Source organism: Malaya genurostris, chromosome 2 (genome assembly GCF_030247185.1).
Source record: "Malaya genurostris strain Urasoe2022 chromosome 2, Malgen_1.1, whole genome shotgun sequence".
Taxonomy (NCBI): Eukaryota; Metazoa; Arthropoda; class Insecta; order Diptera; family Culicidae; genus Malaya; species Malaya genurostris.
Genome location: NC_080571.1, coordinates 206,732,468 through 206,748,111, shown reverse-complemented (window position 1 = coordinate 206,748,111; position 15,644 = coordinate 206,732,468). Strand labels below are relative to the sequence as shown.

General features: G+C 37.5%; 1 protein-coding gene across 1 annotated transcript in view; it reads right to left on the bottom strand.

Annotated features, from left to right (window-relative positions):
• LOC131427249 (protein pinocchio) overlaps positions 1-15,644 on the bottom strand; it is a 97,300-nt gene that overhangs the window by 13,534 nt on the left and 68,122 nt on the right. The window contains exon 3 of the mRNA XM_058590262.1: positions 1,196-1,262. Within this exon, the coding sequence (XP_058446245.1) occupies positions 1,196-1,262 (67 nt within the window). The remainder of the gene's footprint in view (positions 1-1,195; positions 1,263-15,644) is intronic.

Below are 15,644 nucleotides of genomic sequence, written 5' to 3'. Positions count from 1 at the left end.
AATTCAGTTCCAGTGATTTTCCGAACCTGTCCAAAAGTACGAATTCAGTTCTAATTCCTGAATGTCCAGCAATCAAGTTCTGGTATAGATAAAAGAAATAGTCAACAGTTATAAGCATCTAATAAATTTCATAAACTTGTTCAGATTAGAACAATTCAAACATTCCCAAAGAACTAGTTCTATAATCTCCTGATTCGTATTTTATAGCTGTCATAAATTGTATATCTAGAATTGTTCTGAAGATTAAAGCGTCAGCTTCGATTTACGGAACACTTTTCAGCTGTAACAACTAATGCAGTCGTAGTGCTAGAACTAATCGAACGAGATACTCGAGATTTTAACGACACATTTTGAGATCTTGAATAGTCTAATCTAGAAGGGTTCTTAGTGTTCTCAGAATACAGTGCCTGCTCTATACTTTAGCTAATGATATTATTGACGTTGCGTCACTGTTATGTAAAATCGGGGTTTTCCGCCGGGGTTCTGCACAAGCCAGTGTAAGAAATTAGGTGGATTATTTTCCGAGCACAATTAGGAGTATTGAGAGGAATGTTACGTGATATTCCATCGAAATGTTTATTTATTTATTGTTATGATCGGTAAGTATGCCACTCACAGGTAGAGTTGAGATTTGGGTCTGCTTAGCGGTTTCTATTGAACTGCTAAGTCACACTAGTAGTTCAATATAAATTACTAATGCACTGGTGGCTCGAAGACGCAACGTAAAAAAATTAATTATTAGAGGATTTCCGAAACGTATATACAACAGCAACGGAACGCCCGAATAATGTAGAATGTAGAAAAATTACTGCCAGTATTATATCAACGTCGCATTTCAAGCATGTCTGGACTCGCTTTTATTGCTAGAAGCGAAAACAATGCCTCCGATATCACATTCGAATCTGGAATTCCAATAAGTTTGAAACGAACAAAAATAGCTTATCTGTTTCACTATCTTGTTTTGACCGGAACTTGAAAGTCGGTTATTTCATTGAATTTCCCATTGTTGCATCGCCTGATTTCGCTGGCGCTCGAAATAGTCCTATCGATTGACCTGGCAGTTGACATAGTTGGAGCCTAGCTTCCCGATGGCGATTAGAAAAATGCTCAGAACAGAAATCAGTGTGATATTTTTTCTAACTTCTCAAGACAAAAGAGATGAAGTTCCCCCCAAATCTTCGGATATTCAGCTTACCTTAACGAACTGCACAGTTCGGTCAGATGAGGAGCTTGAACGCTGGCGACTGACATTGTAGACGGCACTGAAAATTAAAGGAAAGAAAAAAAAACACAATTAACTACAAATTGACCGGATTTGATTTCTACTATGAAACCTTACAATACGAAGTATCAGCGAGGAATAATCTGTTTATTTTCTGTATTCGGCTGAATGACATTCAGGCCTTTATAGGTGACATTCCGGTGACATTTCGAGAGATTGTTATTGTCAGTTGTATGCACAGCTTGTAATGAAATGCTTAACAACATTGTTGGATCATGGTTTCATAGCATAAAGATGGATATAAACGCAATAGCTAGATAGTTGTGTCATTAGAAAAGAATCTATTGTTGTTTAGTTCAAAGCAGTTTACGTCGATTTTACACACTACGAAAAAATGTAAATTTACGTCTGCACAAAAAAGAAGTGTCGCAATGCACTTAAATTCACAATTCAAAACATGAAAAAATGCATTATATCATTAACTTCACAGCTAATTTAGCTGAATTTGACATCAAAACAGACACACAATAATAGAAGTAATATTCTGTCATGACCTATCGGTGTAGTTCCTACACATGATTGATAACAGCAGACGAATAAGCACAGGACAGAAATAAATAATAATAATAATAAATAATGCAACTCATTAAACAATTAAAAAAAACATATTAGCGTGATTATTCATGAAACACGCGATAATAAAGTGAATGTTTGTAAACATTTTTTTTTCAAAAGTCTGCAGTTTATATTCGCAGTTCAGACGATCGAATTTTGATCATAGTCATCGTTGGTTTTGCTTTATCTGTTCTCACTGTATCGGCAGTGTGCTGAACAAAGATGATGAGACAAAACCGGGATATCCGCCGGTGGCTAAATCGCAAAATGAGTAGACAAAATGAGCTCATGCAGATACGGCTAACTATGCGTTCTATCAGTGGTGTTCCACGTGTTCGCTTGAGGGGCACGTTGGACTTTTTCTGCTTGATAGATACTCGTATATACAGCTACATTGTCAATATACTAGACAGGCGACATCCAATCAAGGCCGTCTGCGATTTGTTTTGAAGAGTCGTTGCGGTCGTTTTTTTCTTTCTTCTCCTTTCTGTAATGTCGCAGTGGTATTACATGTCCTTTCGGATGGGCACTATATCAGGCACAGAAGACGATTGGACATCGGTGATGAGAAAAATCATGTAATTTAGTCGTGATTATTCTAGGGCGTATTTTTGTTTGCTTCGGGCGAGTCACTGATTATGGCACAGTGTGCTGCTACTGCTGATCACTGTTTGAACACATATGATTAGCCTGTAGTTCATAAATAAATCACTCGATGTAGGCGTGCTCATCTTTTTGTTTTGTTTTGTTAGTAGAACAATAATCCTTCGTTTTCATTACGAAATTCAAGAATTCACTCATACATATTCATCAAAGCTTCAAAAGTCGGATCGAATGATGGTAGCTATCATTCGAAGGAGGTGTGTTATTGGGTCTCAGCTGAGATGATAAGAGTAGACAGAAAAAAAACTGCTGTTTCACGGTTGACCTGCTCGCTTATCTCAGCACCTGAGTAGCCAACACCTATCACCAACACTGGTGATCGTAGACACGCTCAGAGCTTGTGGACGCTCGATTAGACTAGTATTTTCCACGCAACATTGCATCACCTCAGGAATGACTTGTAATTGTGGATGCTGGATTTACGCGCTAAAAACCTATGGCAGCAAACGCCTGAATGTAGATAACGAGAAGGAGCATATTTTCGCCAATCCGTTGATTCGGACCAAACTACGAGTTCGCATCAAAGTACCACGTGCTCCAGTGACACAAAATACCTTCAGAACATCTCAGACGGGTCAATGCTATCAAAAGAAGGCGCGCGCGTGTGCTTGGTATGAGACTGCAAGACATGATGATAGCTTATATTCTTCTTTCGCGTGCCTTATGACCGTTACCATGTGAAACAGTAGACCTGCGACGTCTGAGGGACAGAATTGTTTACAAACAAATCGTAAAATATGAGACTAAATGAGCTGACGTCGCATCCGCCAGTAATCAGTAGTGCTGTTACGGGTCGTGTGCGAGGTGCTTGCGGAAATCTCTAGAAGGCAGAACAGTTTACATTATTCAGATCTTTATTTTGTTTTGTTTCGTAAACTAAAATCGGACAGATTATTTTTAAACAAAAACCATCTGAAATAGAGGAGATTTTGATTTACGATATGGTATTGGAAATGAGACCAATGGTCTTACGAATTGAAATCATTTGAAAACAGACAGATAAAATAAACCTGAGACAATCATAACACAATCTGTACACAATCTGGAATCTTCCAGAATTGCTTTCATGTGACAAAAATAGAAAAAGAAAGTAAGTTGCGAAAGGAGAACAAATTTGCTTGGTGTTAACCAGTAAGTGAATAACAATCGCAATCACAATCAGTGGATGCGAATTTACACTGATAAAATTGCTAGCTTCCCTTTTGAATCTCAGTAATGCCATTTTGAATGAAGATGACATGGAAATGTTCGGGGCTACGTCGTCATTGCGGCGTTAGCACGTTCAAGGAATATAACTCACGGTTTGAGTTGTGATTGTTCACCTTCATTTACTGGAATGATATGCCGAAGATTGAGTATCGGATTGAGCAAAATTTGCAAGCATAAAAAAGAGTGCAAAATTTGATCATTTTGAATTTGCAAAAATTTGATCATTTTGAATTTGCGTTTCTGATCAGAAAGAAAAAAAAATATTTATTTTGAGTGCAAAGAACTAAAGTTTTAAGTTAGTTTCACTCAAATTAGAAAAAAATGAACATCGCTTTTGAACTGTGTGTAAAAATGGGAATGAGCTGCTTAGCGAACACTTACAGATGTCACCGTTATCACCACTACGTAGGTGCCATAATTGAATCACGTCAAATTGTTGTTTTGGTATAAGTTAATGTCGTAAGTGATCGATTATGATTTCGATTTTACTCGAGCAATTTGATAAAGAAAAACTAAGTTTAATACGATCGAATATAGCGAGAGGAAGTTTTCCAATTGTTTTTTTTTTGGGAAATTTCGGTAATAGACAAAAGAACTTTGTAAAACTGTCTCCTTAGTTAGCACCAAATCTCAATTTTAATCCGAATTTACTTTCGTAAAGTGTATAGATAGGTCTTTTCGACACTTTTGGGATAGTTTGATACGTGTACCGATTGAAACAACTGGCAAATGTGCAATCAAAAATTGTACTGTATTAAAGTTTGAATCGTTGAATCTCTAGACGCAAAAAAAAAGATTTATCTAAGAACCCTGACAATGAAATAATAATGTGGAAAACTTAAAAGGAAGATCTCAGTGATTACACTTTAAAGGAGAAATAGCGAAAAAAATATTCCGATTTTGGTTTGATGAGCCTCGAACTTTTCTTCGAGTACCACTCATCATATTTTCGACACTCCGTTGGCTAACCTGAGTGACCATTTTGTTCCAAATACCATATACTAACTATATTAGATATCGTCAAAAGTTCAAGAATATAGTTTGGATCATACATAGGATGGTTGATTACGCTGATCAAATGGTACTTTTACATACGGGATATCTTCATCATTGTCGCATCTCGATTCTGATTCTGATTCCATTCTGATTGTTCTCTATGGGCGGAATTGATGCCAGTTGGGTGGATTGATGTTCTTTTCGAAGAAAGCCACTCCATTATCTCGATACCTCTGTGGCACTTTTTCACTGTAGTAAACTTCGATTCACGCTTTTTTGGCACTCCTGCTTGTACATTTATCACGATGCCAGATTATAGAATTTCTTGCGGTTTTATTGGCGAAAACGAATTTTAGCTTGCTAGGGACATCACCTTGAATAATGGCTTTATAGTATCGTATTTCATAAAAACCTCATTAGATAACTTCCGGGCAAGTATTTTGGCCACTACATTCTGTTTCAGTGTCCTATTTGGTTGCTTACTGGCCAAAGTCTCTAACTGCAGACGAATTCCTCTGACGGTGCTTTGGCTGGAATGAAATTTCCTGTCGATATCATAATTCAACAGCCTTAGGTTAGCCATAATTGTTCTCAACACCTTCAAATACAGCTTCTGATTCCTAGTTCTATTGCGGCGCTTACTGTGATCTTGCCGATCGATTGTATGTCACTCACAAAAATGTTTGGGAACGTTGCACACAGTTGATTTCGCCAATTTCAACAATTTTGCGATTTTTTGAACCAGACTACGTCGATGGTTTGAAAAAAAGCATCTTTTCTGTGAGTTTACATTTATTTTACTTGTCAACCTGTTTTCCACTCAGGGCAAAAATTGAATCCCAATCCGACAAATAAGAGCGTCATCTCACCTTTCGAGTAGGTGTGTAAACTTGCATGTTTGAGCACTTGAAAATAAGTCAGAATGCATTGAACATGCGTTAGATCAGCTGTAAAAATGAGTCATTTTTTACGCTGGAATATATCGGTCGTAATTCACACGATTTTTTCTCAGTGTATATTTTTGGAATATAATATATTTTGTAAAGGTATTGGAATTAGGTATATGTACAACAAAAAGTAGTTGTTTTTTAAAGAGTAATACACATTGCATTTGAAAGGAACGAAAATTGCTGCATCTGACAGCAAACGTTTGTTCGAACAAGAAAAATATTATATCAAGTTGAAAATTTATTTAAATGCCAACTTATTTTAAAAGTATGAGCTTTTGGAAAGAAAAACCCATAAAATAAATATTACCGTCAGGCCGGAGGCAGCAGTTCAACATAAACTGCTACGCATTGATGAGTCTAAGACGAAACGTAAAATTAAATGGAATTGGTTATGTGCACCTAGCATAAACTAAGGGGTAAAAACCTTTTACCTCTTAAACTTACCACAATCTGTACGGCTAGCAAGCCGAAACTGGTTTCGTTCGGGACGTCAGTTTTGATATTACACTTAGTTGTAATATCAAAGAAGTGTTTTGCAAATAGCATTCACTTTACGTCTGCCTAGCGGTTTATGTTGAATCGTCAGGTCGGAGGTAGCAGTTCAACATAAACTGCTACGCACTGATGAGTCTAAGACGAAACGTAAAATCAAATAATTATTAGAGCTTTCGTTTTCTTTGTGACAAGTAATCGTGTTGTCATTGTTCGCAAGGCGATTCGTAAGACACTCAATCTTGATAGGAGATTGGAACTGCCGAAGGAACTTTAATCCGTGATGGCAAATGAGTTAGCAGCTAGGTAAACAATGTAATGTACACTATTTTTCTCGAATATTGTATTACTATTATTGCACAAAAAATTTGGTAGCTTATAGAAGAGCTCGACAATGAGTGATTTTTCCAAAAAAAATAGGGAAAATGATTTTCAGTGAATATAATTTTTTGTTTGAAATTCCAATTTTGTTTAAAATGTCATATTTCAAAAGTATATATTGCACGCTTATTGAATCTTAGAATCTGATTTGTTTTACTTGCCTGCTTTTAGCAAGTATAGATTTAAACAAGTCGAGCATGTTCTGCAGGTTACAACACGTTCTAGGCGTATAATCCTCGGTTGCATTGGAAAAAAAATCGTTCAGGAAAAGCTAGCCCGTGATCGAACAGTTCATGATCGCATTCGTGAGATAACCTCAAGGAGAACCACCACCCGATTCGCATCAAGTGGCGACAGTTTATGGAAAACAATCCAGCCCGACAGGTTATCTCCCTTGACCGGGCAGACCTCTGCACCAGTTTACAATAAGTTCTACATCCCCCCGTTGTCTTTTGTTTCCCCACGCACCGCAAGTTAGAGTTTTCTGCACGACACACGCGCAATTCCAAGTCGCTCAACGCAATTCGCCACTGGCACTTCCTGTCCTGTACGCGAATGTGAACCTGACCGGGCAGGTTAATCGAATTCCCGTGCGTACATTCGTGTACGACTGGTGTAAGCGTGTATCGGTCCGATAATGAATCTGTACTCACACGAAACTATCAACACTAAATGAATCCAATTAATCGGCGGCGCACGCTAAGTGCGATATGATACCGCCGGAGAAACATTGAAGTGCGACACGCAAATTGTCCTAGCCGCTGTCAAACTCTTAATGCAGATTCTCCGCGCCACACTTTTCACTTCATAGTGGCCGGGTATTGTTTTAATTACTTCAAGAGTAAAGTTCGCACCGCCAAACCAAATGGATACTGGGGGCGTTGGTAGCCTTGTTGCCTGGTGGCCAGTTAACACAGACTGTCGGTCAATTAATCTAATTGCCATTTCACTCACTCGTTTCACTTTCGATCTCCGCGAGTGGGTTGTTGCTCTGCATTGGAATTGGCCATCGAAAATGCATCAAATCGAGATCATGCTGGTCGATACCCGGTGCGGATCGAATTGAAGTAATCGGGTCTGCCTCGTCTACATTTTTCTTCGAATTAGTTCTGATTCGGTCGATGGGACCGTCCCGTCTACTGAGCTAGTGAACCTAATCGAAACATTCCGCCGGTGAGGAATGGCTATTATTGTTGTGCAAAAATAAAATTGAATCATGATAGAAGAACAAAAGATGTTAACGGAGAAAAAAATCTCAACAAGCTTCATCGCTCAGAGCACCACAAAGAACTGCGTGACCTACTTTGATCTACTGCGTCATTGGTTCCAGTCGAGAAACTTGCCTTCCTCGAGTGTTTCAAAGTTCACACTGAGTTCACGGTAGTGGGTGGCATTGCAAATATTGTCAACCTTCAATATGCACCACAAAGGCAATCATCCAACCGCAACAAGTCGAGATAAACCAGCGATCCTCGGAAGTAGAATGAGAAAATATGCGGAAAAGATTGATATCAAAAGCCAACATTTTCGATTTCGATTAGTCAGATCGGTGTGTGGCAATGCGTCGGTCGATGCTGCAGAGTAGGGTTTTTTTCAATTTTCTACGTTTGTTTATCTGTGGAATCACTCTGCTGCTGGTTTTCACCTTGGCACATTTGGTTTTCACGAGCGAAGGCGAAGTCGTCATACGGATATCTAGGTTTCACGCCGGATTGTCGAAAGACGATTCTCTGAATGAGTTTTTTTTCTGTGGTCAGTATGGATTCAAGTTTGGAAACTCGATGCTACGCAAATCACGGTGCCACTGGGCCGTGACTTGTGTGAAAACGATGAATTATTGAATACTGTACTGGCCGTTTATGGCATGCCAGTAAGTAATTAAAATGCCATTATCCGAACGGAACAGGTGTTGGCTACCGAGAAGGCATTCTTGGGTAAATGAAAAAAAAAACTGGTTAGAATTTGACATGCTCTTCCAAAAATTTTGCAATCTGTCTTGTTGAATAAAGTTTTCAAAATCTATTTTAATAATGCAACTCATTTCGTTTTGTAGTTAAGTATTTCATAAATAACTACATCACTTTTAGCGAAAGGGCTTTGCAACTCGACCCAAAATGACCAATTCGGTAAAAGTCAAATCACCAAGTAAACAGACAAAGAATTTCGATTAGAGGTAGGCAAGGTAGGAAGGCTTATTTACGATTCACCTCACAGATGATTTATCGTGAAACGGCAATTAATTACGGGTGTCACTTTTGACAAGCCCTCGGAAGCATCGGTCAGTCCCCCACAGCACAAATCACATCTCTCTAAGTTTACGGGTTTCGTCGGCTGCTTTTTACGCGAAGTCATTCTTCGGTTTTGTTGAATTCGAAAATTGATCCGGTTGAAAAACGAAAGTAAATTTTAGTTTTAATTCATGATTCCACTAAATGACTCTTTCGGTCTAGTGACCCAGTCGTTGAAATGACTTTCGGTGAAACGGTGTTTGGTGAAATGGTTTTCGGTAAAATTACCTTGATCTAAACTGCATCTCACACTCGCATTATAATTTGTAGAACCAGGCATAAAATGAACATAAAACTACTCTCATTCGCCTAAAACACACTGAACGCGTGCATTAAGAATAGCTCATAGCTTAAGAATTTCACATGAAAAAGTTGAAAAAAACCTATAAAAAGACTAGCTTTCAGCATAATTCATTTAAATGCTATTTTAAAAAAATTTAAATTTTTTTAAAAATATTTTGAAATTGTATTTTCAAATATTCATAATTGGTCGAAAATTGGTTTGACTAAAAGCGAGTTTTTTGTGGTTTTGTGTTATACTTCAGTTATGGGAATATAACTCAAAAAAATTTTCTCCGCTATCGCTAGACAAATCTTCATGAGCAAATCAATCATTTTATTGAGAAAAATGTACTAAATGAACAAATATTTCTGTTTTGAACTTCCGTTCAACGACAGCGGAAAAAACTACTTTTGCTTTTTGCAATAATGGCTATTCTTCTGGAATTGAAAATTGTCCCTTAAGACACACAAAGCTGTCTTGAGTTCAGACTTCACTGTCCCTCCCTGTCAACGAGAAAAAGACTGAAAGGTAAGCCGGATGGAATAAATTGCGAAAATATGTAAATTTCCAAAAAAAATAACAATCGTCAATAGCTGGATTCGAACCTGAAAACTTCACTTTAACTTGGAGATGCTCTACCAACTAATATACTCGGGTTCGTCTGGGTACACGTTTCAAGAAAAAAAATCTTATTATTTTTAATAATATTATTACTATTACTATTATTATTATTATATATCGTTTATTTTGTTATTTTGATGAAATTAAGAGTCCAACAAGACGCGCAAAATCTCAACTGCACGAATTGAACGAATCATCGCACAAAGCGTATCGTGCAAAACCGACACATAGAAATACGGAATATTTTCAGCAATTGAGCGCAGTGGGCTTACGACACGTTTTGTTCGCTAGTAAAACAGGAACTAACTATATATGGTTACAAACCATAATTTTAATTAACTAAAATGATGGAGACTCATTTGTGCCCACATGTTCTTCGCTTAAAGCGCAAATGTTGAATGGTAAAATAAGTAGTGAAAATCATAAGGCTAATGATGTATCAAAAATCACCAAAATCACCATTTTAAAAGATTAATATGAAAAATATACCACTATTATGAAAAATATACCACTATTATAGTTTTCATACGAACAACTTATGAATTCCACAGTATATGAAAAAAGTTATGTTTGTCGCACTATGTTCCTAAAAATTTCGTATGAATTTCATAAGGCTTTTTATTTGAATTCCAATTTTCGTAACTTCATAAGGCGGTCTTATGATTCGCATACGATATTCTTGTGGCATAAAACCATACGATATCCTTATTCCATACATGCAAAGGTATAGAACGAGAATTCCATATATTTTTTGCCTGAGTGTAGATCAGAATCTTTGGCAATATGGTAATACTTCATCAAGCTGATTCTAACTATGCGCCATTTAATAAAAGCATTGAATAGTATTCAAACAGGACCATATTTATATGGAATGTCAACTAGATTGTAAGATGTTCGCTAAAAATATCTGGTGTTATATGTGCCTATCACATCAGTATATAAAACTGATATATGCAGTGTGCGTGACTTTCTGGTGTTTGTCCTTCTCGTGGAAAGCTTGACAAGTGATGGAAAATCATTAGTCAATCTCTTGAAAAATATTGTTGGACGGAGATTGCTCAAATTGTTTTATCATTTTACACGTAATTTTGCTCAGGATATAATGAAAGCGAACCCCCCGTGTGTTTCCCACAGCAGCACTCAAGGGAAAAATCTTTTTTTTTTATTTGTTTCGACATCTTTTAAAATTTTAAATAGTTTTGAACTCCAAATTTAGCTTCAAATTACGGCTTCTCAAGGCAAAACTTAAAAAATCAAAGTATGCTCAGTAAATTAAACTACAATTTTTTTCCGATTTGATACTATTAGTTAGTTTGATGTAAAGTCGCCATAACTAAGCTCAGTTTTTGCAATGACTGAATGGAAACATATATTGGAGAAGCCAAATGAATGAAAAATTTAACAGAAAAGATGATTTTTAGGAAAAAGATACGCTCAGAGACAGGACTCGAACCTGCGTTCTTATACATTCCGTGCATACGCGCTACCATTTCGCCACACAAAGTCTTGTGATAGACACAGCGCTTAAACACGCTAAAACATGATAGAACATACATCGAACATGGTGAACATCCTGGTCGTCTCCCGACCGGTACCATACATCCAAAGGTATAGAACAAGAAGACTTTTCTGTTAAGTTTTTCATTCATTTGGGTTCTTCAACATATGTTTCCATATAAAAGGAATCCAGGTGAAGTGTAGTACATATATTAATCGTGTTTATCCCCTTATAAACAGAAATTCTAAGCTCTGCATTAAGAATAAATTATTAATTTAAAAACAAATTTTCAGACCAGCCATGCTTTATGCAGAACCAATTTGGTCAAATTGTTTTTCCACTAGGAAGAAAACGCTTCAAAGGATTCAGAATAAAATTATGAAAGTGATTTTGTAGCGCCCTCTCTGGTTTAGTACAAATGAGTCACACAGACACACAATCATTAGATGTAATGTCATATATAATATTATCAGCGAATTTCGATAAAAATCGATGAAATCTTCAATTGAATCGATTCGCTTTCATTTATTGAAATATGAGTTTAAATTAAATTATTAAGATTTAAAGTGGGTCACAAGTGGTAACTTTTCAGCCCTATTATATACATGATTTGGTTATTACCACGAAGAAATCATTTGCTTCCGCAATTTTGTGATTTTTGTGTAGGGAAAATTGTAAACCTACTTGCATTGTGTAACGGAGAAAAGGATCTTATATACTAACTTACTAACTAATACAGAGAGCGAATCGATTCAATTGAAGATTGCACCGATTTTTCTCGGAGAATCGATTCCATTTTTATATTAGTTAGTGAGTTAGTATATAAGTCCCTTTCTCCCATTACATATTACAAGTAGGTTTACTATTTCCTTCACAAAATCACAGAATTGTGAAAGCAATTTGGTAATAATCACAATACTTCATAATACTCTGACTGAAAAGTCACCACTTGTGACTGAACACCCTAATTAAATCGTGACAAGTTACATTTAATTCATATTGCAATAAATAATACATTAATGAAAAAAGGCTTAAGCTTAGTCTACTTAAACAACATTTGATTGACAAATTCCGCTGAAATTTCATTATTTTTTCCAGGTGCCGGACGTGTGTTACTTTAGTAAAATAAATCATGCGTCTACTTAGCGGTTTAAGTTGAACTGCTTAGTAGCCAAAGCAGAACTGCTATTGCAGTGATAAGTCGAAATCGAAACGCAAATAAAGTGAATTGAATTAGGCTCACTATTTGCCAAGCAACCAGTTTACGTCTGAGGTATCCGAAAAGATTTGTGTTCCGGCAAGCTTGTATTTTTCGCTTGATGACAAACCTAACCCAGTTTACACCCTAACTGTAGCCTAACCGTTTGTTTGAAGCCAGTTTTGAACCTAATTTCAACGTTATTGAGCTGAAATTCCAGTCAGTTTCAAACCTGATTCTTCTATCGGGTTTTCTCACACCCCCGTTGCATAGTGCGAACCCAAAACAGCTTCGTGAAAAGTGTTTGCTTGATGAAACAACCCCGGGTCAGTTTCAGTTTTCTCAATCAAAAAGGGGCATAAAAGTGTCACTCTTAAGAAGAGTAAACTATGAATCTGCTTAGCGGATTAAGTCCAATGAACTCAAGAAATTGAATAAAAAACAAATACTTTTTTTGAGTAATTTTTTTTATCAAACAGTATCATGTTTTTGTTGAAAACAATTGCTTGGTAAGAAACTTCGGTTTCACCTTTGGACTCAATTTCGATTAGCCACATTTGTGACCGTGGCGAAGTTCTGTTTAAATGTTAATTTACGTAAATACGCACTTACATTTTCCTCCGACAAGCGCAATAACATTAGCAGCAAAAACAAAAAAAAAATGTACCATCGACGAACCGAAATCCTTCATTAGTGCCCAGCAGACGGACAATCCAAGCGTAACACGTTCGTAGCGACAGCTTTCTCTCGCTTCAAATTCAATATTGACGAGACTTGGCGGAAGTGAGTCGGAAACGCAAAAACAAATACCGTTTTTCATGCTGTGAACGGAGTTAAGGTAGAAATTTTAACTGATTTAATCAATCAGTTTTTTTTTTGAAAATATTTTCTCATTGGTTGCGAAATTTGCATTAAAAAAATAACATGAAATAAACAAGACAGCCTAATGATTGTGGTTTTTGTTGTATTGGTTGATCATTTGTTATATTAACTTATGTAAGTGGAGTTTCAACACATCTGCTAATTTCCGTTTGGTCTGTCGGTTCACCAGGGCTGCAATCTGACATGTCATTAGACCAAAATTATAGTCCTATTGATAGTAACTCGTTTCTCATTATCGTTTCGTAAATAGGATTTCACTTGTAAAAGCATTGCTCATTGCGTAAACAATGCCTTTTATGATTGATTTTATTATTATTGTTATTATAGAACAATAAAACTAGATTTATTACAAACATACATTCAAATTAAGTTTTAGAATATTTAATTTGAATTGTTTTTCTGTCATTGGTTTACGCAACTTCCGAAGAAATTTTTCAAACTTGTGACATCCACATACTATTTATTTAGCTATTGAAATGCAAATTATAGCACCCATTATTGTCAACATTTTTTTTTCGAGAGAAACCCGGACAAACTGCACAGCCGTCGCATTGTACGCCTTGCAATCAGTTTCAATAAAGATCGCATCCATTTAGCAATTGATTTCAATCAGTCCATCGCGTCCACATCAGCGAGGGCCTCAGTCGGTGGTACCAGAGAATCCTAGCGCTGCAGGAGTCAGATCCACCGGGATGGATCGGGACTGCAGCGGAATAAATTAGCCAGCACCAGCCGGTGACCGGTTTAGGCCAGTGTCAACTGCTGGGAACTCAATTATCGAACGTTAAACGAATCAACAGCCCATTGGTTGTCGATCTTGATGGATTCTTCGATCGTCGGTTCGGTCCCAGACGTGGCCCATCGCCCTTTTGATGACAACTGGACTTTGGCTGCCTTATCCGGCTAGAACTGGTTTGCTACAGAAGCATATACAAAACTACTAAACTATTGGTGCGCCCAATCAGAGATTTTTTAATTGCGCGTTCTTTGAACTTTGGAACCGGAAAAGACGGATCACTGTCAAACGCGAAGTGCGACAGGAGTGTGGCAGAGATGATCGCTCAATGCTACAAGGAATTACACAAGAAGTTCGGAGATGGGGAAACCCCGGTACAACGCAAAATCTTCACTGCTAGGTCACATGACTTGATTGGGTTGTCGACAGTCGGAGGAGAGGTCGAAAAACAAGAGGCAGGTTTTTGTGTGCGTCAGCAACGAAATGGGCGGATGATTTGCTTTGGGAGCGCGTGATTTGCATTTCACGATTCGATTTCGTTAGCGACTTCGAAAGGAGCTAATTGCTAATAGAGGGACAGGTAAAGGAGGCAACCGTTCCGCAGAGCGGTAACAGTGGCGAATTAGGAAACCACGGTGACTGTTAATCAGGTTAGCAATGTTGAGTAGGCGCTGTGTAGTATATGGCAAGCGCTTTGTGGTTTTTCTGAAATCCGGAAATTTTAGCAGGTGGATGGTTTCTGTTGTTTATATTCGTTAAAAGATGGAACGGTTTAAACCTGTTTCGCGGGGAAACGGGTTATACCGAATATCACATGGAAACCATTCATCATTCTAGGAAATATAACAACAATACGCAAATAGATCGAGTGACCTCTGTCGGATAACCGGAACGTAGTCGTGTGCAAAAACATTAACACACACACTCTCACGGACCTCCGAGTTGAATTTCAAGAAAAACCCACCCTAGACAGACAGAGAGCGAGACAAATTAGAACACTCTCGCACATTAATTACCCGGTCGTAGGCGCCGATCGAATTGCACAAACTGGCATTCAACATTCCGACGCGAAAAAAAACGCTTCTAATTTACTAGCCACTAGTGTACTACTAATTATATGCCCTACTGTAAACAGGCAGCTGGGTAGGATAAGGTCCAAATATTTTGAATTCTAACGAAGCAGATCATATAATTTTCCAAGCTTGACCAGTAGTTACAGTGAGTGAATGCCTAAAAACAATCAAATCTTTGTTTGAACTACACTCACTGTTGGAAAAATGCGGTTCAATTTGAACAAACAAAATTCAAATCCCGTCAACGAGCTATACAAAGCTGAACTATCCGAAAAATTGTAATCTTACGTCGATCGTTTGTTTTGAATTCCATCCTAGAGCCCGACCAAAAAAAAACATGCATCAGCAGTAAGCGCGGTTTCGTTCGAGGTTAACAAGTTTCGTGCATTATGAGCCGCTCGTGCAGTGTTGTGTTGTATTGTATCTACAAATTGCAATTGACATTGATCGATCGAGCGCAAATTTTTATACATCTCACAAGGCGAAACCGTCGGACTAGCCGTTGACCCGAATGAGGGCCAGAGTTACAGCATTCGT